The 23,510-nt window shown below is 36.5% G+C and overlaps 1 protein-coding gene across 12 annotated transcripts in view; it reads left to right on the forward strand.

The window, feature by feature from the left end:
- The window catches only part of NTRK2 (neurotrophic receptor tyrosine kinase 2), a 427,840-nt gene that overhangs the window by 166,327 nt on the left and 238,003 nt on the right, over window positions 1–23,510 (forward strand). For 3 of the 12 annotated variants that reach the window (XM_007498893.3, XM_056805958.1, XM_056805959.1), the window contains exon 13: window positions 16,100–21,591. The exons of the other annotated variants lie outside the window; for them this stretch is intronic. In XM_007498893.3, coding sequence (XP_007498955.1) covers window positions 16,100–16,137 — 38 coding nt within the window. In that variant the 3' untranslated portion in view covers window positions 16,138–21,591. Of the gene's footprint in view, window positions 1–16,099; window positions 21,592–23,510 lie in introns of those variants that run through there. 12 annotated transcript variants of the gene reach the window in all.

Consider the following 23,510-nt stretch of genomic DNA (forward strand, 5'->3'; position numbering starts at 1 on the left):
TCCTAGTACCTCTCCCAATTTCTTCCTGTGGAAATACTACCTTTTCTTCAAGACCTAGCTTAATTGCACCCCCTTCAGTCAAATCTCAGAATCTGCCATTTGAAAGATCCTTATCTGATCTTAGGACAATTTTTACTCAAACCATTTGTGCACTCACAATACCCTAATTTGTATTACATTTGTCTTTGTATAAGTCTTATTTCTCTTCACCTTACTGTGAGTTCTTTGAGGGCCCTATTTTTATTCATGCAGTGCCTACCATAGTACATTCAGCTTAACAAAGAAGTACATTTAAGGTAAACAAATCAAGACATTGTCCATATTTGAAAATTCATGCTTTACTCTCTTCCTGATGCAAGGTGGAAGGCATACTTCTTTGAAGCATGGATCTGATAATTTAGATACAGTCTTGACTAGGAATAAGCAGAAGAGGACCTTGGCTTCTTTAGGGTCTCTTTGAAAATGAGAAACATTTAGAAGGCCAGTTTTAGAGATTTTTCCTTTCATAGTTTCAGAGAAGTGAGAATGACACTAACAGAGCTCTTTGTGCAGAGCCCATTATTTCATGATACTGTATATAGATAAGAAATCCAGCATCTCTAATTTGGGGGATGCAATTGGGCTTGAATCACAAGTTAGCCTTTCTCTTAAGGCTTACTTTCTAATAGCCTCCCCTAGTAAATACAGCAATAAACAGATAAACCATAGTATTCATTACAGGCTCAAGTCCCTAATTAATTTATTTTATGTTAATTAAGTTCATAATTATATAGTAAAACATTTACTTTCTCCCACAAGAAATTGACTGAATCTTCTGAAGGGGCTTTGTGACTGTAATTTAGATGCAATTAGCCTGTTAAATTTAGTTAGTGTTCAGTTCATTTAGCTACTGCTGTAAGACACAACAACAAGAGACAACTCAGAGTATTGGAAACACATGAGAAAAAGGTACTCACTGTTTGTGCTCCCATCTTTTCCATCACTTTTGGGTGGTGAGGGAGTGCTGGAGTCATTCATATAGAGCCATCCATAATTGAAAGCATAAATTGATGAGATGGTCATTCCAAAGCCTTTGCTGTCAGCTACGTATCTTTGGACTAGCTGGAGGGTTTTCAAAGCAGAGAAACCAGCATGGTCAAAGGCTTTGAGATCATGACATATGAAGAATGGCTGAAAGAACTGGAAATATTTACCCTGGAGAAGGGAAGGTTGGTGTTTATGGTGGTAGTGGTGATGGTGGTGATGGTGACGTGGGGTGTGGTAAGGCATAGCAGTAATTTTCAGCCATTTGAAGGATGATATTTGAAAGAAGAATTTGACTCATTCTACTTGTTTAACGAGAACAGAACTATGGCAATGAATAAAAGTTTCATAAAGGCAGATTTAAGCTTATAAAGAAAAACACCCCTTAGCAATTAGAGTTTTCTAAAAGCCAAATACTGTCTCAGGTGATTATGGGTTCTTTCTCATTAGATATCTTTAGATAAAGATTGAGTAGCCACTTATTGAATATGTTGGAGATCTTTTGTTCAGATACAGATTGACTAAATGGCTTTGAGGGCCCTGCCAAGCTGGTGATCTCCTGATTCTGGAACCTTTTGTATGTAGTCCTTTTGTGTCTTCCACTATAGTAAGATATATAAGGGGAATGATACTTTAAGGGACATACAATTGGTTCTGGAGATTAATTGCTTTGGAGGGGAGCAATTTTGTAAAATCCCCCCTTCATGCCTACTCACTGAATAGGTCTTCTACTTCTATTTTAGCTCCATAAAACATTAGCAATTACTGTGGTGGCAGCATCAGCCAACAGGTATTTGGGATTCTTTGACCCCTTTCTCCTTTTCAGTATTATAATGGATCTTAAGTGGGTGAGGGGGGGGATAACCAGAGAACTCTATTTGGATGGTCTGGTTCAAATGCTGGAGCTGTCACTTATTAGGTATGTGAGGTTGGGCATATCACTTTATGTGCTCATCTCTAAAATTCTACTCAGTTTTGAATTCCTTTAATCTTGTGAAATCTTAAGTTGTAAAGATCTGTTTAACCATTCTTATAAGTTTAAGTTCCCCACCATTACCAAACAGCTGTGTTGAAATCTATGGAGAGATGGTGTCCATGACTTCCCTCCATCATCTCTGGGATTACTGAGTACTAAGCTTGAGAAATACCACCCTGAGAAACAGAAACAAAGTTCTTGCCCATCTGCAGTTTTCTATCTCATATTTAAGAGTTAAGTGGCAACTCTTTGGGCCTCAATCTGCAAATGTGTTTGAAATTCATTAATTACAATATCTACCTACCAAGCTACGGAGGGTTACAGCTTTGATGCAGTAAGGAAGGGAAATCTAGAAAGTAAATATAGCAGAGTTATTCTCGTAGGTAGTACAATACCAGCCCAACAGTATCTTAGTGTTTTGTTTAGTAAGTGATTCATCTACCCATAAAATCTCTTCAGAGCTCCAAACATTTGTTACTTGAAGGATTAGCACAGCTCTTTGCTTTTGAAAAGATTCTTGAGAGTTTCTTAGCTGCACTAAAATACATTTTATAATTTTTGGACCAGAGCTAAGATTTCATTGGCAAAAGGAATTCTCAGTGAGAAAACTCCATCCACCAGTATGTATCTGAAACTTTTAGCTTTGGAGAGTGTGTTTGGTACCAAAAAGAAAAAAGAAAAGAAAAAGAAAAAGAATTTGCCTCGATTCACACAGTTAGTTTACTGTCAGAGGCAGAGCTTAAACATGAGTCTTCTGGCTAGCCAGAGATAGTGACTTGGTATTTAGCTCTTCACTAAATACCATACCTTTCTGCACTAAAATGCTATGAAAAATTGATAATATGGTGACATTTTCAACAGATTTCTAGTACTTCATCATCTAGCTAGGTGATTTCTTTTATAGCAGTATAAGCTTGTCTACTTAGACATCAAGATTAGGAAGCAGGTAATACAGCCACAAAGTCTTTCTGTGGCTTCCTCTGTCTATCTACACAGTGAGAATACCCGACTCCTTCTTAACTACTTGAGTATGACCGAAATGACATACATGACTGAAATGCCTGAAATGTAGCCCTTCCTGGTTCCCACTTATATACTTAACATGTTCCTGAAAAGTTAATCATGAGTATTCCTTTTTTTAATTCTATATATTTTGTAATCAATTATATCTTTATTCCAGTCACTTAATCCTTTCTTTTTTATTGAGCATTCATCACCAGTGATTTTTAACATGAGTTTTAATTTTACTTGAAATATCCCTTCCTCTCCTTCAAAACATAAATGCATGCCACCCCAGTCTATAATCTATAAACAAAAACCTAGCAGAGCTCAATATTTATAGCAGGAATGGGAACTCATTCTTTTTCTTCTATTGAGAGCCTAAGTCACAGGGGAAAATCATTCAAGGTCAACATTAAGAGGGGAAAACAACTTTCTTAAAAGCAAGAAATGTAAGATGTACTGAATTTCAGTTTTAAAAATTAGGACCAGGCAACTTAAATATCTATGTTTTTATATGGAATATATATGTATATATGTGTATATGTATATATAATGCTAAAAAGACAAAGGGGAAGAAGAGAAGTGGAAAGAGAAAAGAAGCAGTGCTAAAGACCTAGAAGAGTAGAAAAAAAGGGAAAAAATCAATCAAACTGAGGATTATAATTAAAAAGGACAAACAGAAAGAAAAAAACAATAAAAAGAGGAAAAGATGGAGGAAGGAACAAACAGAAACTTATATAAAAAGAGGTCAGGACACACACAAAGAGAAAGACAATGTTTTAAGTAATTAATATTTCCATCTTGAACCCTTTATGCAGACTATGCCAGCAAAGAACTTTAAAGGCATTTCATATTTATAGTTGTAGGTATAAATAGGGATTTGGCTTTTGATAAGTGTTCCATTGGATGTATACAATTGTGTTAAAGGCTACACTTAACCTGGGCCATAGGTTTTATACCCCTGAGTTACAATAACCTTTTGTAAAGCTAGGAATAATTTTTCTCAGTGTGAATAACCATCTCCATTTTTTCATTCATGTGTTTTCTTATTGCTAGACACTCTGTCACTATGCCTATTTCTCTATATAAAAGGTATCCCTGTTATGAATAAGTCTTGGTCATGTTATCCTTTAGGCCAACCCACATCTGGAGTGCAGTGTTGATTCTATAATTCCAGTTGCAGCTGCAATTTAAATCTCAGGATATTGCATCCACAGATATTGAGTGATAAGTGGATGTAAGTGTAGAGAATTTTTAAAAAAGAATAATTTCAAACTTAACCAAACCTGCTCTATGCAAATGTAATTAGAGATTGTCCTTTCATTTGCTGTGATTTTCCATTGCCATCATGTAAGCCAACACACTTGTTTCATGCGCATCTGTCTCAGAGTGTTTGTCTTTACTTTCCTTGGATATTGATGAGCCTTTTAAACTACAAACAGTTGCTGTGTTATCAGCCTTTTCCCCTTATGACTGTTTTGACTATGCTTGGAACTTCCTGTAAACTGCTGGAAATATTCTTAAAATGCTACATGATATCACTGAGTTTTCAATGGGCTTGAAGAGGCATCTTATTGCTGGATTTAGAGTTAAAGGAACATTTCCATATCTAAATCTATCGTACCATGATCCAGAAAAGTTTCATCAGTCAGAGCTCTGGCTTTGATTCATTCTTGGGGCAATATGAATGATTCTCAACAAAGCCTTTATTCTGTGGACAATAATTATAACAACATGGACAAAAAGAAGCCTGTGTATTTTTGTCAATATATAAAGTACACTTAAGTCTTGTATGGGTAGACATGGCCCACTGAAGTTAAAATTTCATTTTTTCCCTCTGGACCTTAGTTGGAAATATACCAAAGAAAATTATGAAGAGACGGATTTACCAAGCCATGACATGAAAAGTCATAGAAAGAGAGAATCTTCTGCACCATTCAGAGTGGGGTGTTGCCATATAAAAACCACTGACGTGTGGCAAATCTCCAGCTGTGGGAAAATGTTGCTGAGGTGTTAAGACAGGGAGGTGGAAGCTTCACTTAGCAGTATAGCTTTGGGTTTTTTTTTAATGAGCTATTTGAACAAAAATGACTGTCAACCACAAAGTTTATAACCTGTCTCAGTTAATTTAATTTGAGCTATTTCATGCTTGATTTTGGTCAACCTGAGTTGAATCCAGCTGGGGCATTAATGCTTCCAGGAGTCTGTGATCTCATTGATATGGCTATTTCTTCTTTTTCACCATGCAATTTACAACCAAACCATGTCCTGTCATCCTAATCAATTCTTGTGAGCCTTGAATTATCTTTGTACCTTAGATCAGAGTGTGTGTGTGTGTGTGTGTGTGTGTGTGTGTGTGTGTGTACATGTCTGCATGTGGGCATGTGTGAGAAAGACAGACCGACAGAGACAGAGAGAGAAACAGTGGGAAAACTAGTTTTCTAGAAGTTTCTTTTTTAAATAAATTATTTGTTCAAAGAATCAGGAAGAGAAAAACATATTGATAGGATACTGTGCCAGGACCTTAATGCATTGTGTGAAAGAACTTTAAGAGGGCTAATCCTGTTTATAGACACATGACTGAGTATGGGCTCTTGCAAATCTAATGAGCTAAGAAGGATATACCCTGGCAAACCTTGCAGGGATGAAAAGTTATCCTTAGGGCTTAAATTAGATAAGCTGCCCTAGCATCTCAGATTTGTGCTTCTATCCAGAGAGGCATTTGATGATGCCATAGTTGGCCTGGGATATGTAGAAGGCCATTATTGACACTTTTTATTTAAGATTCTTCAAGTAGCAAAAAAGTAGCAGGTAAGTCCAGTTGGAATTAGTGTCCATCTAACTTCAAAGTACTGTAGATATACTGTTGATGATGCAGGGAGTAGCTTTTGGAGGAAGATTCTTCCCAGATTTAGAAGACCTTTATATACTTTGCATATGTGTGTGAAACATTCTACATATGGAGTTTATTTGGGGCTGGAGGCAAATAACCAAAGAGTAAAATTGATCCTTCAGGGCAGATCTTCAGGGCAGACTCCCAGGATCAATACTGGTCCAATATTAGTCCTTGCTCAAGTGGCACCTGAAATGCTTTCCCTCCTACCTAAGCCTCTTGGAGACCTCAACACCCTTCAAGGTTCAGGTCATATAACACCACCACCTGTCATTCTTTCCTGATTCTCCCAACTGCTAATGTTATTCTTCACAATTGCTTCACACTTATTTAACAAATATTTTTTATTTACCTCTCTGTGTATATGTTGTATTTACTTGCCCAATGCCTTCCCCCCACTTTCTAAGATAGAATGTAAGCTTCTCATTTGTGTTAATCTTCAGCACAGATCCTTGCACAATTAAGCCCTGAGCTTCCTCACATCACTGGCTGTAAGAGAAATTGCTCTAAGCTAGCATAGAGGGGCATGTCGCTGGTAGTTCTTTCTTCCCCATCCTTCTGACTCCTGCAGTCTTTTAATTTGGCTGAGGAAGGGTGTGCCTACCTTGGTCTCAGTGTGAGGTGATTATTGATTCCAGAGAATGGTTGATAAAGAGAGGAAACTTCTTGTTCTCTAGGCCATCTCCCTTGCTCTGCGTCTTCACAAGCATATACCTGAATATTAATTTGCAGAGGAAGTGTCCTATAGCCTTGGTGTAAGAACAAGCAGCCTGAGCAGCAGTTTTTAATGTCCTTGACTGCTTGCAATCAATGGAAAGTAATACCAAAAATATCAGCAGACAGCCAGGTGAATAGGTAATGACTGCAGGACAGCCATAGGCTGTATTGGAAGACAGCAGTTTATCAATTCCCCCTTTAGAAAGAAGACATTCTTTAAGAACACTGCTAACAAAATTCTTTGCCTTTGTCTTATGATTCCAAATCGTAAAAAAAGAGCCTACACTTTTCAAAGTGCCAGTGCAAAAAGAATATGAGACCTGCTCTTTAATACATTTAAAGCCAATGTCAATTGGATTAAGGTAATTAATGTTCATTGTACACAGGTCAGGAAATTATTAACCCTACCTATCTGTTTTCTCACTTTGAAATGCCATGTGCTTGGGTAGAATTTTCATTATATTTTTTCATCCAACTCATTTTACATTGAGATTGGGTTTATAGGGTATATCTCTAAAGGTGTGTGTAATTGCTTGACCCTACCCTTACATAATATCTCAGGCCTATGAATCAATGAGCCAAATCTTTGAGCACATTGCATTCATTCTGTAGCTATTCAAGCAGCAGAAATAGTTCCTATCCTCTTTGGATAGCTTACTTAGGAAGAATCTCCAATACACTGATTTTCAACCTAAATTCTTAGAAGCACTTCTCAGGACTTCTACAGAAAGCATGATTGTTCAATGAGATGTTGAATCTGGGTCTGTTCTATCCCTTTCAAAGCCCAAATCAACTTCCCACTAGGATTGTTTTCTCCTTGAAGGAGTCCATTTTGTTTATTAATATTTAATTAATCATTTGAATTATTCTTCTTAGTACCTGCTTATGTAAACATAGATTTTAAACTACTTTATCTTTTTACAATTGAAAGTAAAAACAATTTCACCTAAAAAAATTCAAGTTCCAAATTCTCTCCCTTCTTCCTTCCCTCATCACTGAGAAGGTTATACATGTTTATTACATACATTGTATCATCACATCACCAGATAGGATGTAGCCAATACCCAGTAGATAATCTTTCTCATATTTCCTGTTTTTCAGGTTTATGTCACCTTCTCTTCATGTATATGTGTGTATGATATATATATATGTACATATGTCTATTTGTGTATATATATATACTATATATATTTGTGTGCATATATATATATATATATTAATGTATGTGTGTTTAAACCTATTTCATCACCATAGGGAGCTCCCAGGGAAGAAATTCTTATACCAAAGCAAATCAGGCAGCTGGTACTTTATAGGGCTTTTCAAATCCCTTCATATATGTCATTTAATTTGATCTTCATTAAGAGCTCTTATCGTCCTCATTTTACAGATGAGGAATATAAGGCTGAAAGAAAGTCGGGGACATACCTAGGGTTACACAGGGAGTTTTCAAACTCAGGTCTTCCTGACTTTGAGTGCAACAATACTTTATCCACTGTACCTACCTGCTGCCTAGAACCCTCTCTGCAATTAGTAATTTTACAGAGTTGCCTGGAACTCTGAGAACTTAAATGATATGGCATTCGCATGGTCAATATGTTTCAGAGGTGGTACTTAAGTCTTAGGGCTTGCTGACTCCAAGACCAGTTCTTTATTCATTGCATTAGAATTTCTTTTTATAAAATGGTGCATTGCTAACTCCTGACCAGCCTGGGATCCGTGGTGATCTCTGGATATTTTTCAACTGAAGAATCATAACATCCTCAATTTAAAACTGAAAGGAACTTTTGATGCAATCTAGCCTAGATTTCTTGTTTTTAAAGATGAGGAAAGTGAGACCCCGGATGTTTAAATGACCTTCACAAGGTCACATGGGTAATATGTGACAACAGCAGCATTTCAACCTAAGACTTTGAATCTAAATCCAGTGATTTTTCCATGGTACTTTGAAGCCTCTTCTTCTTCTCCCTAGAAATGCATATACAGCCCCTCCCTATTAGTTATTTTTGAAGTTCTAGTTATTTTTAGGATGTAAAAATATGATTGTTTTAAGGTATTTCCAATATATATTGGTTATGAGACTTCTAGGTATATATTTTATTATGGAACATAGATTTTTATGATAGTATTGACTAGGGTATTTTGGTAAAACATATATATTTTAGGCTCAAATCTACATTCCCCTTTCAGAATCATTGACAATAGCTTAAGATCACAGATCTAGAGCTGAAAGGAACCTCAATGGTAGCCTAATCCAACCCACTCATTTTGGAGATGAATAAACTGAGGACCATGGAATTGTTTTGATTCTAGAGCGAATGTTCTTTTCTACCAGATTGCCCTTTCTCATATATAGGCAATGTTTGCCTTTGTCCCACTCATTGCCTTCTGTAAAACTGAGGAATCAGAGTAACCTCAGTCTAGCACCCAAGAACTTAACATGCTTTCAAGGTGCATATGCTGGATATGTATAAAGTTAGCTGTATAATCCCTTCATGTATTACTGATTTACTGTCATTTGTAGAGAAAAAATTTTGATAATTCCACTTACCAAGTTGCAAAAAGTAAACCCTACAATCCTGCTTTTGTGGTATAGTTGCAAAGCAGTTTGGAATTCTTAGGAGAACATCAAGGTTTTATTATTACCATCGTAAATCCAAAAGTTCATTCACTGAGAGCATATGATATTGTGAGGTGCCATGATAGTCACTGGGAAAGGGAGAACAATGCAGAGATATTTCATATTTCCTTTCCTGTGTCCTCTAGAGGTTTTTAGTTGAGTAAGAGAGAAAAGATAGATATTTGGGAGATAAAAAATAAGGTGAAAGATGGTGAGTACCATAAGAATTTAGTTAGACTGAAAGATTACTTCTGGATCAAGGTACTGGAGATGATTTCATAGAGAATCTGGTGCATAAAATAAGCCTTGATATATGGATAGGATTTTAGTGGGTAGAGACTATTCATTGATATTCTAGGTGAAGGGCATGGCCTAGGCAAAGGCATGTAAGTAGGAAAGCACAATGTGCAAGTAGACCATTTTTTACTGAAATAGGATTTAGAGAAAGAAAAAAGAGGATCCATCCATATAGACGAAGTACATGAAAAAAGGCAAAAATGTCATAGTTTCTCAAAATGAGGTTAGAATACAAGGAATACAAATTTGTATTTAGCTCTCCTACTGAATAATCATGGGTAAGTCTCTTATTCTCCTTGGATGTCATTTCTTTTTTTCACTTGTAAAATGGGCACAGTCACACCAAATAGTCTCACAGAAATATTGCAATAAAACATCTAATAGATACAGAATGTTGGTAACCATTCCACATCACAACTTTTCCCATCACAGTTTCAACATATAATGGGGCAGCATAAGAAACAAAATGAGAATTTTGGGAGAGTTTTGCAGAAGACACAGAAAAAGTTTAGAAACTCAGAAATACATAAAATGTATGTATAATAAAATAGCAACATATTTTATCTTATAATACCATAAATATAGACAATTTTAAAATAGTTAAAATAAACAAAAATAATGTTTGCAAAAAAGAACACAAAAGCCAACAAATGATATATAAAGGTTAGAAATTCAGAGATATCTTAACCTTGACCTACATTAGGCTATGACCAAATATTTAAATGAATTTTACAATAAGGTACTGTAAACACCCCTTACAAGAAAAATAAAAATTCCTACTTCTTTCAAAAGAAAAACCAAAAATTTTTCTGTGTCTTTTCCAGATAGTAGGGGCACCATGCCATTAACCCCAGCAAGGTGGAATGGATATCTATGCAATAAACATTTCTAGTTTGGATAATACATATTCAAACGAAAGTTGTGGCAAAAAAAAAAAAGTTGATTAGAAGTCAAATTTAAGTCATTCTTTATGCCAGAAGCTAAAGAAAGTTTCTGGAATCTACTTCTTCCCCCCCCCCCTTTCCCATCTTGCTATTGTCCTATTATATTTTACTAGGTCACAGAGTATTAATCTCTCTTCCCAAGTAAATATTTCCAGAAAACCACATGGAAAGAACTCAGTTTGCTTCTTGGTGGGGCTGCGGTGACACCACATTTTCCCTGCACTGCAGCTCCAGCCAGCATAGCCAAATGGCACCTTGCCAAGGAGCCTTTGAAACTGGGAATGAGTTATCATTTCATTTAATTTTCTACTTGAAATCCCAAAGTGACAAATTTGATAAGATTTGCCTTTTTAGATAACAGCTGCATCTTTCTTCCCTTTTCTTCCCTGTCCTTTCTACTCAGCAGTTTTCTCTTCCTTCTAGATAAATTGCTGTTAATTTAAATGTGCTGTGGATCCATGTCATTTTGTGGTTGATTGCTTCTGAGTACCAGGAGGAAAATGTGTGCAAGTCTGAATGTAAATAAATCTAATGGCTTAGGCACCAGCAATACAGAAAGTGCCATGCAGGACTGACCTTCAATTTAGGACACAGATTCTTCCTGCCATCTTTTCCATTGAGTATGATAAAAGCAATGGTAGTCTTCACTAGGCTAGAGCAGAATTTGAAATGTTTCCCATTCTTCCTTTTCTCCCAATCCAGTTGCCCAACTATTTATTATAAAGTACCTACTGTGTGCTAGATGTTAGAGATTAAAGACAATATGAAAAATAGTCTCTCCCCTCAAGAAGCTTATTTTCTACTGAATTATTACAATATTTACACAGATAAGTAAATAGAAGATAATAAGAGGAAGCCAAAAGTAGGAATAATGAAGGGAATTGAGAAAGACTTCCTATCAAAGATGGAACCTGAGTTGACCCTTGAATGGTGTTTATGTTTCTAAGAGAATAGAGGTGAGGATGGAATATATTCCCAGAATGGGGACAACCTTTGTAAAGGAGAAGAGGTAGGAGAGGCTATTCAGGGAAGAGAAAATGGATCATTTTGGTAGGATTGGGGGGTCATGTAGGATAGTAACGTGAAATGTGGGGCAAAAGATGATGAGAATTAAGTTTATGAAGTTGCTTTTTTTACTCCTTTTCTGTGTGATCCAGGGCAAGACTTATTTTCCTAGGATGCAGTTTTTCCTCATTATTAAAATGGACACAGTAACTCTAACAGAAACATTACAAGAAAGCCCAGTGGGTACAGAATAATTTAAATATCAAATTGAGAAATATATATTTTATCCTAGAGGCAATGGGGATTTTTGAACAGGAGAGTAACTTGGTAATACTTGTACTTTGGGAAGATTATTTCAACAGATATTTGAAGGATGGTTTGGAGAAGTGAGAGTCTAAAAGAAGGGAGATCATTTAGAAGACTGTTGCAATATTCTAGATGAGAAAGAATTAAGGGCTAGTCTACAGTGGTTGTGGTGTGAATATTAAGAGGCTATGGAAGTAGAATGACAAGACTTGGCAACCTCTTGGATATAAAAGATGAAAGGGAGTAAGGAGTGATGCATGGTTCAAAGGTTATGAACCTGGGTCACAGGAAGGAAATTGGAAACTTCAATAAAAATGGGGGTTTGGAGGAGAGATATATCTAGGGGAAAAGATAGTGGTTTCCAATTTGGTATATGTTGAATTTCAGAATCATAAGGGACAAATAAGTTGAGATTCCCAAAAGGCAGCTAGTGAAACAAAATTGAAGCTTTAGAGATAGATTTAGAACTTCAATATGTGGCTTTGGGATTTATCTGCTGAATTCATGTGAAATGGCAACGAGAGAGAGACAGAGAGAGAGAGAGACAGACAGAGACAGAGAGAGAGACAGAGAGACAGAGAGAGACACAGAGGCAGAGAGATACAGAGACAGAGTGAGACAGACAGAAAGACAGAGACAGAGAGAGAGGTTGAATGAGAAAGAGAATGAATAAGATAGAGAATGAGAGAGGGAGGAGAATGTCCAAAAGTGGGTTTGGATTTGGGAGTCACTGTTGAATCCATGAAAACTATTGAAATTACCCCAAATGGCAGAGTATGGGAAGAGAAGAGCATCCAGTAGCCTCAGAGGATACCCATGACTATCAGGCAGGAAACCAATGACTACCCAACAGAGGAGACTGAGAATGATTTGTCAAGCAGACAGTAGTACCAATAGAGAGTGGTGTCGTGAAAACCAGAGGTGGAGATAGCAAGAGATTCAGAGGTCAAGAAGAGTGAGAGGCCTGAGAAAAGAACATTAGCTTTAATAGGTCATTGAATCCTCTTGCCTCAGACTTTTCAGTCAGTCCTCCTTACTTGCTTGCTCTTCCCTGTACTTAATATCAGCTGGTATAGTGATGGAACAAAAAGTGATAGAGGATGAAGGAGCTAGTTCTCCCCTAAATCTTGCAGGATCGTGGAAATGCAGATGTTTCCAAGAGTCAAATTGTCAAAATACCGGTATTTCTGGCTCATAAGCTAGACAGCTAGTTTGGCTGTTAAACCAACAAGATGTTCAGCTATTTCTCATTTAAAAATTTATTCTGAATCAAGGGAAAATAACTATCTATTACTTTATATCATTTTATGATCTATTTCTTGAACCTTATGTAATTTATATGTTAGCAGCTCAAAGAATGAAGCCAGAAACAAGTCTAACCCCTTGATTTGACCCAATAGGAATATCTTTGATCCCTTAAAAACTATTATTTAAGTCAAATTTCTTTTAGCATGTGCTGAGAGTCCTGTGGTACATTAACGCTATGTCAGATCTAAAATTGAATCAAATTGCAGACAGAAGTCTGTTTCCTTGATAAAAAAGAGAAAATATAAATGATGGTGGAGATGATGGTGGTGGTGTATGGATGTATGTGTAAACCCCCTAGAGATTTAAATAGTACCTTTGCTTGTTGCAATCTGATATTTATTTCCCAGTAAAGAAGATGAAGTTATGAATTTCCACTTAGCAGTGTCTCATTTGTTTATAATTATGGTGGACTCCAGTGGTTTGAAATATGGGGGTTAGGCAGAGTTCTGAACTTCATTTCTCCCTGTGGGGATACACCATGGTATTGGTATACTAGAGAGAATGCTATAACAAGGACACATATCAGTTTAAATGCAGGCAAACATAGCCTTACCTTGGAGAGATGACAGTTAACTTGAGTTCATATCTGAAAATCGTTAACAGTGTTTCATATAGCCTAATAGATTCATGAAAGATGAGAAGGGAATTGTGATGAAAGTCAGATGGACCTAATTCATGATACAAGCACTCAGACAACTTTGTAAACTTTAAAGTGCTATATAAAATGTATTTTAATCATTATTATAAACTTTGCAGCTGTATTCTATCCAAATATCCTTTTCTTCATATCATCTTCTAGAGGCTGGCAGAATGAGTTGTCTTTTGTCCTTCAAAGTATCTTTTGCCCAGTAAATCAGTATTGAATTGATAGATATTTGGATTGGAATGGTGTCTCCTATTTTCATGAGCCAGTTCTTTCCTCTTTTATTGGCAAGCTTGTCATCCTCAGATTAAGCTGATGGTTTCAATTGGAAGGAGTTTTGGAACCACCCTGTTAAATCTTTACGCATCAACCAGCTAAGGTGTTTGCCTTTTTATTTGCTCTGCACGTCCTATGTACCATAATACTTATCCAGAAACTCTACTATTTGCTGCCTCAAGGCTAAACATGTAAAAGAAGGAAAGAGGGAGAAAAAGAATTAGTCACTCCTACTGATTACTTCCTACTTTCATGGTGGTTTGGGCTGGTTAAACTCATAGATGATGTCTGGCTTCTGCACTGAATCAGACAGATCTGGGCAAAACTAGTTTATTCCCTTCCCAATCAAGCTGATGGGAGAGAAAAGAAAAAGATCATGAGAATGAAAATCCTCAGACCCTTTTTGCATTGTTGAGAAAGATGATTAGAAATTAATTTTAGAAATATTGCCCAAATCTATTCCTAAATGACTTAAGGCTTTCTACTTAGTCAAACTTATTTGGATTGTGATAGCAAATGCCATATAAACCATTATACTAACATTTTATGCCAAGTATAGTGTTTTAAGTTTTTTGTTTTTTGTTTTTTTAATAGAATGTCTTCCTTTCTTTACCTCCTACTAGCTAAGTGCTAGGACTACAAAGAAAAACAGAAATCATCTGAGGCTCTCAGGGAACTTTGTTTAATGGCAGAGATAAGAGAAAACTATGTAGAGTAAGAGCAAGCTACATATAGGGTTAATTGGAGCGAATCAATGGAGGGAAAGCATTAGCTTTAAGGAGAATTGGGAAGGACTTCCTGTCCATGGTGGAATTTTAACTGGGACTTGAAGGAGCCCAATGAAGCCAGGGGGAAGATATGAGGAGAGAGAGAATTCCAGCATTGTAGGTAGTCAAAGGAAAACTCTCTCTGGAATTGGGAGATCTATTATCTTATGAAAGAAAGACCTAGGAGGACAGTATCACTATATGTTAGAGTAAGGTATAAGTCCTGGAAAGGTAGGTGGGGACCAGGCTATAAAGGGTTTTGAAAGCCATACACGAAGATTTTAAATTTTATCCTGGAGATGACAGCAAACTCCTGGAATTTATTGACTGAGGAGAGTGTGGGTGAGGGTAACATGGTCAGCCACGTGCTTTAGGATGACAACTTTTGACCGATGAGTGGAGGATAGACCATAGAGGGGAGAGACTTGAAATAGGAGACCAACCAGCAGACAACTGCAATAATTCATGCCTAAGGTGATTGCAATGTCAGAAGAGAGAAGGTGATATATACAAGAGATGTCATTCATACAGGTAAAAAAGATAGGACTTGGCAACAGGTTGAGTATGGGAAAATGAGAGAATGGAGAGTTCAGGATGATATAAATATAGGTGTTAGGTGGATGACAATATCCTTAACAGTAATAGAAAAGTTTCAGATATACTTGGAAAACTAGAATTAAAAAAAAAATGGACTTAGAGCTAGAAAAGACCTTTGAAATCATGAAATTGTAGTCCTAACATCTAAATTCAGTTTTTAAGTAGCAAAGCCAAGACCTGAACCCAAGTCCTTTGACCCCAAATCCAACACTGTGTACCAAGATGTTAATACATGAAGAAATAATCTCAAAGGTAAAACAGAATCAAGTTTGTTGGTAGAAGTCAATTTTATTTTGATTTCTGTATCCATTCCCGAACAGATCCCCAAGAAATATTCTACCTTTTTGGAGCTTATTTTTAATATTTTTATTTCTTTGGGTAATTTAAAACAAGTAAAAATGAGGTGTGCCATAATCATATCCAACTACACTGGGTGTAATAGACCACAACATCTCTGGCCATCTTTTATTTCTCAACAAATCCAAGGACAACATAGAAACACTCTTTTGAGTTCCAAACCAAACCATTTCATAATGAGACACACATTTTCTCATGTATCATGATTTTCATTTTAGATATTGTTCATGTTTTAAAATGTATTTTATGTTGATGTCTGTTTTTCCTGTTCATTTATTTTGTTCCTTTTAAATTGATTATACATGTGTGTGAATTTTTCTTCAACTTTTGTTTTAAAGCATGACTTATGTTTTATTTTGTGTTTCTTTTAGGTTTTGTTTTGTTTCATAAGATCCCACTGGATGGGTAACTGAAATAAAGAAACAGACAGAGAAAGGGACTCTTGTGCTTGTTGATTGGAGCTGTTTTTCTATGCTGGACTCTAGGGAATGGACACAGTTTTTGTCCTGGGAAATGCTATTTGTTGGGGACTTTTTTGATAGATGTGGGTGGCATTCAAAAGACTCAAAAATACACACATGTTCTGAACTATTTTGGTAACACCAGTGCAAAAGCACCCCCCAGGCAGCTAAGAAACTCAAGAAATCACAAGAAATAAATGATCTCACTTTGGTTTTACTATGGTCTCAAGCTCAGCCTTTGAATGAGACTCCTTTACACTGTTCTTTTTTTCTGAAAGGTATACTGTTGGACCATACTGGAAAGATGTAGGACTTTATAGTTATACCTTTTTTTTTTTAAAGGAGAACTGCAAAGTTTGAAAAAAATCCAAGTGAAAAAGGGACAGTTAAATACAGTTAGAACAAATATTCTCCATCAGGTCCTGTTTTTTCCTAGAAGTCTTGACTTAAGAGGCTTTCACTTAACTTAAGCATTTTTTCCAGGGGTGCCAGTGGGGTACAAAATTAGCTTTGTCTTTCTCCTTTTGTCATTGAAATATGAAAATAATTTTCCATCCTTTTCAGTAAAATCCCAGGCTTTTAAAGTAAGATCCCCAAGGTCATGGGGTATGGACTACTTTAGGATAAAGAGTTTACCTGCAGATATTTCAAGAGTTTTTGTTTATTTGTTTAAATCAGATTGGGAGTGCCTAAGCCAAAGGGCAAAACAAAGTTCTAGAACAATTAACATAGATGGGAACCTAAGTAAAATACATCCTCAGGATGTAATTATAATGTTGCCTTTTTAATAAAAATAACTGGTATTTATATAGTGCTGTAAGGAATGCAAAGAACTTTGGAAATACTATTTTAGCCCCACAACAATCCTTGGAAGTGGGCGCTATTATTCCATTTTGCTGATGAGGATACTGAGGCTGAGACAGAGTAAGTGATAAGCCCAGGGTCATACAGCTAGTTGGTATATGGGGCTGTATTTGAACGCATGCCTTCCTGACTCTAAATCTAGCACTCTGTCTACAGTGCCACCTACTTTCTTTTTATTTGCAATTTCACCTGTTTTGCAAAAGTTTTTTTGTACTGAGAAGGCAACATTGTCACATGCTATGATTTCCTTTAGAAAAGCTTAGCTTTTTTTTTTTTCTTCATCTAGGAATCATAAGAGTAGATTGGTCTGGCTGCTGAGAGGAGGGAGATGTATTCTAGACAGCGTAGCTCCTAAGGAATGTGCTGGACCTTGTCTTGCCCTAGTTTTTACATCCACTAGATCTTTGAGCTTCCTTGGAGGTGCAGCAAGGTGGACAGACCTCTAGTGAATATCTGCTTTCTCTCTTCTGATGTCATTGGTAAGAGGTCAGTCAGAAACTCCTGATTCCTCCTTTAATTTCTTGATGGTTCATTCATCTCCCTTTTAGTTAGCTTTCCATGTGTTTCTGCTCTGGCCATGAAGTGACATGTGCCATCACTTTTTGGAGTGAACGAGGTGTCAGGGTTACAATTTTTGGTTTTAAAAAACACATGCATTTCTAACAGTTAAATCTGCTGCTAAATGAGAATCTCCTATAGTTTTGTTTTGTTTTGTTTTTAATATCTGATCAAGCTTTGCAGTTCAACTTTAAAGCACAGTAACAGGATTTTTTTTAAAACCTAGTTCAACAGATGGGAAAACATTGTTATGAATCCTGTGTAACCAAGTCATTAATCTTAATAAACCACAATCGATTTAAGCAGCACTTGATATAAAGAGAATATCCATGTTGAATATTTTATTCTATAACTTTTACATTAGCCACTAAATATGTTATTGCTTGCTACAGACATTCCCAGGGACCTATGGATTACAGCACTTGTTTGACTGCTCAGTGCATATGCTTTAAGTAGTGACACTTTTTGCAAAGCCAAACAGGACCAATTTTCTCCTCTCTACCTCTTCATCCCTCCATCCCTCTGTCCCTCCTCACCTCCCTCCCTCTCTCTCTTTCTACTCCCCTCTACTCCCACTCTGCTCTCTTTTCTCTCTTTTCTCCTCTCCTTTCCAACAAGATCTCTTAAATACAAAGAAAACTGAATTTCATAGGAGGAGGCCCCAAATGCACTCTACATTCCCATTTTCCCACTTGCTGGTAAATGACAGCCCCTGTCACTACTTAGATTTTGATCTTTCCCAAAGGTGTTGATTTACAAAGAGTCTAGCTAATTGCAGAATTCCTGGCCCTTAAAAAATGAAATTCAAACAGTGAACCAGGCAGGGACCATCAACATGACAAAAGTTCTTAAGTATCCAGCCTATGCTACAAAAAGCTTTTATGTTATTCCATGGGACCATGAAAATGACTATAAATTGTTTAAAGACCATTTTACAAGTTTCCCAGACCTGAAAGGAAAACAAATGAATATTTGTATTCTTGGCCTAAAAGGGCTACAGTGTAGATTTTGTTTTAAAATGGAAAGAAGTGGACAGATAAGGCAATTTAATATATCAAAAAGCTGCTGACATCTCCTAGGAAACAAGTAAGAACAGCAGGCTAATAGAAGACTCCTCTGATTCATATAGTTCCCATTTTTCTTGTCTTCCATATTTTATCCCTAAAGACCAGAATCTGTTACATATCCTTACTTTCCTGTTTTAGACCACCCAACTTCCACCTACCCTTTTTCAATCCTCTTTCTCAAATTATTTTGTTGGGAGAGTGGTACATGGAGGGTAGAGAGGGTAGATTTCATTTTCCTTCAGTGAAAATGATTAACAAAGTTGTTTTCTTTCCCCATTAAGTTAGTGCTAATAAGATTAACATAAAAAAGATGACCATGATTCCATTCCATTAATTTCTTCTTCCTTATATTCACCTTCCTTCTGTGACACTGACTTTTGAATTTGTCATTTTTGATCAGATCATAGGCTTAGGTCTTATCTTCATTCCTAATTTTGCTCTGTTGGGAGCATCCCTCAAATTTCCTTCATCATCAGTTGGTACCCTCTGTATGATTTCCAACTAGCTCATGACTCCAGGCTTCTTCCCTCCTGCTACTAATTCATCTTGTCCAGCATCCCTTCCCACTGTCCTTTAATTAGTCCCACTTCCATGTTGGCCAGAGGCATCCCAAAAACCCCTTCCATTCTCTCTGATAATCCTTTCCTAGCCAATGCCCTTACCATATGTCCTTTCTGCTTAGTCCTAAATTTTAGCGGAGATCATTCCATTTCACTTTTCCAGGTATTCCCAGAGTATCAGTGGGTCTTTGAAAAATGGGAAGCAGACACATGGTCTTAAGACAGACCATGGCTCAGCCCCTATTCACCTTTTATCCACTTTCAACATCCTGGCCTTTGCCGTAGAGAACTAGATAGTTTCATCAACTTTAGCTGTTGCCATATGGATAGTGTTTGTCAATTGCTAAGGAGAAGCAATCCTGTCTATGAGAAGGCTGAGTTCTCCATTGGTATCTTTGTGTGGCAAATAAAAGAAGCCAAGACAAAGTTCAAACTGGATCAAGGAGCTTCTGTTCTGGCCCCATAGTGCTATGACTGGCTTCATCTTAGGACTCTTTAAATTGCCCTCCCGGAAAAAAGCAGGGAGAAGGCTGGCTTCAGCTTATTGAAACGCAAAAATGATTGGCTGAAAATAAATGGATTGCCGGGAAAATTGGGTGTTGTCTCTTAAACCACCTGAGCTATACCAGTGTATGCTTGGAGGACTCTAGAGAGACTGAAGCCAGAAAACAGCAACAAACACAACAACAACAAACCAGTTTGCATGGTAAATAATGTGAAATAATAAGAGCCAGAAATTCCCAAATAATATCCAGGTGTGAGAGAGCAATTGGCAGGAAGGCAGTCAGCTCCATTCTCTGAATTTACTTGCTGCCCTCTCCTCCACCTTCCTTTAGAAGCCCAATGTACAACAAAATGGGAAAAGATTCTCTTGTTCAGTATATCTACAATACACTGAAATGGAATCCTAGGACTAAGAGGAAGGGATGTTATTCTACTTCTTTACCTATAGTACTGTTCATCAGTGGTCCTGGCTACATAGTAGTCATAATAATAGCTAGAATTTATATCATGCTCTAAGTTTTACTAAGGGCTTTACAAATATCATCTTGATTCATTCTGACAACCACATATGGAAGTAGAGGCTATTGTCCCCATTTTATAAATGAAGAAAATGAGAAGTTAGGTGACTTACTCCAGATCACATAGTATGTGTCTGAGCCTAGATTTGAACTCATGGGGCTGCTTTAACACCTAGATACTTCTTCTATACTATATTTTCCTCTTTTTAAAAATTGCCAAGATGAGACCAGATGTCCTTTTTGGGAATTCTGTATTGGTACCCAATAATTCCTTAAACCTTATTTCTCATACCTAATCTAAATCTTTTTTAATGTAAATTATAAAGCAATTTTGTTTTGTTCTATCTTGAGTCAAGATGGAAAACAGCTCAATAGCAGAAACTCAAGATAATGTTGCTGATTTCTTTAAGAATGTGTAACAGATGTGGTCATCCTCTTTATGTTTTCTCTCCTCTGATAGATTGTGTCCATGTAACTCTTATTTGAGAAGGTTTTTCTAAAGACATTCAGGAATAGAGTCCTTTCATGGCTGATTTGGGCCACCATCAAGTCATGTTAGTGTGTGCTCCCATTTGAATTGTGTAGACTGAATTTCAACCACAGAAGATAGAATTCTATCTTTAAATAGAGCAAATGTCACAGATGGCAGCCTTCCACTGATGCCTGCTATCCCATTTTCCTGACTTGGCAAGGGCAGAGGCAGCTCTTAGCAATATGGTTTTGACATTGACATCATTTTGAATTAAAAGTTTGGTGGATGTTGACATGCAAATTTCACATAAGAATTGATTGGTGGGTTTCCAAAGAATGTTTGTCCTGTCTTACCTATTCTGACCCCTTTGGGCTTGATTGGAAATCTTTGTTCAAACAGTTGCATTTAAACTTCCTGACCTCAGAAAACATGTCTTATCTTCCTTACCTTAACATTCTGCACACAGTAGGTACTTAATAACTTTTTGTTGAATCAGAAGTAATTAAATTCCTGATGTTTAAATTCTTATTGACTCAAAGGACAAAATACCTCCTTTATCTCAACCATAAGTGTATTATGCAAAACAAGAAAAATAAGATCCCTGAAGAATATTAAACCCTCTGTTTATACATTTCATTTTAAAATCTATTTGCTGTAATCCATAGGCAACCTGTGAATCATCCATATAGCCACTCTTTTCCCTTACTGTGCCAGGTTTTTAAAGCTATTCTTTCACCTTTCCAGTAAATAATGGACGATCTTTTTTAAAAAAAATGTTGTTTTAATAATGTGGGTAGACTATAAATGTATTTGTTGAATTTATTCATTTTTTAACAAGCCAATAAAGTTTTATAATTCATTTCCATGTGTCTTTCACTCTCTGTTTATACTTGCTCCCTTTCCCTGCCGTTCTGTGAATACCACCCTTCCTCACTCACATATGTATGTCATCCCCCCATCTTCAAGTGTATGGTCTTTAAAAAGGATCATGTCAGCTATATCACTGGTGGCCCTGAAGGTTATTCCAGGAAAGGATACATATTATATATTTCAGATCAATATTCTGAAAAACAAAGAAACTCTCAAATTCCCTTTAGGGTAGTAACATGAGTAAAATATCCTGATGATTTACTGGTACTTGCAACAGTAATGTTTTTATTCTACTAGAAGCAAATAGTGTTTCAAAACATGCTTAAAATATATCTATGGACTGTGGGAAAGTCATTTGACTTTTTAAACTTTGACCAACATGTAGCCCACAAAAAGGGCACACCCAGTGCTTTTTCCTTCATTCTTAATGTCTTTGTGGTAAAAGTGGGAAATACTGTCTGACATTCTTCATGGTAAAGAAAGGAGGGAAATTAATGGATTCCGAAACAACAGTTCCACGGACCTGCTGGTGTGATGTATATATATCCACACAGACTCTCCTCTTTGAACCAATTATCCTTCACCTCACCACTCTCTTTCATCTTCACATTCAGTCATTTTTAGGGCAGAAAAATACTTTTTTAACCCTTATCTTCTGTTTTAGAATCTCTACAAGTGTCAGTTCCAAGACAGAAGAGGAGTATGGGCTAGGCAACTGATGGCAAGTGAGTTGTTCACAGTCACATAGAGAGGAAGTATCTGAGGCCAGATTTGAACCTGTGCCATCCTAACTCCAAGCCTGACACACTGTGCACTAAGTCACCCAGCTGCCCCACAGCAAAATACATTCTTACCTGAATATTCAGCTGTTCATGGCTGCAAAATGCCAAATGGTTTGGGTTTAGGCTGCCAGTTCCAATTTATTTGAGAAGTACATCATGAAAACCTGAATTAAGTTCCTGATGCAATTAAATTTCAAAAGTATTTATTAAATATTTACCAAGTATATATCACATATTCAGTGCTGATAAAGATAAAACACTAAAGAAACTAACAAACCCAAAGTCCTTACCTTTAAAAAGAAAGATGAGCAGTTTACCAGATTAACCATGGTGATAAATTTTTGTTCAAGTGCTTGCCGTAGTGGCTTATGTGGGCTAGGTTTGCCAAAGCAACCTCTGAATTTGCCCATCAGAGACCAAACAGCCACATGCATTACTTTTTCAAGAATATATCAGACTGGATTCTAGGTCTATATGTTTCTATTTAATTTTGCACACTCAGATTACAAACGAATTTGTATCCACCTATTCATTATAATGCTTCCACATCTGGTATGTACATACAGTAATTATGTGTGTACAAATGATGGGATCTAATTTAAGGGAAAGTGACAATATTGTGAATATGGTCCAAACTCATTAACTTTGGTCCAACCTGTGGGCATTCATTTGAAGTTCTCAAAGTTACTCTTTCAGATGTCTTATTGCCTTTTCTTTTTTTTTCCCTGGGAAAAATCTAACATTAATTGTGTTTCACATTGTGTTTATAAAATGGGAAAATCATGTTTGATATCTGGCTCTTTTACAAACAGAAATGCTATTTTATCAAGGATTTTTTCAAACTCTGGAGTTATGATGACTAGAGGTGTGATGATTGGGTTTTCAGAATGCCTTCTACCCACTATATTTATAAAGCCTCTTTAATTTGGATTCTTTTAGTTAGAGTCTTGGGAATTTCACGGGTGAGGGAAGTTCCTGGTGTAGAAATTGTCTCCATACATAAAATTATAACTTCTCTGTAACTGATACTTATTATATTTTTAAATATTTTAAAAATAATTTTTAAAGAAAAATTATTATATTTAGGGACAAATATAATAACATTTTCTTTAAAAAATTATAGTAT

The sequence above is a fragment of the Monodelphis domestica genome, chromosome 7 (assembly GCF_027887165.1).
Source record: "Monodelphis domestica isolate mMonDom1 chromosome 7, mMonDom1.pri, whole genome shotgun sequence".
Taxonomy (NCBI): Eukaryota; Metazoa; Chordata; class Mammalia; order Didelphimorphia; family Didelphidae; genus Monodelphis; species Monodelphis domestica.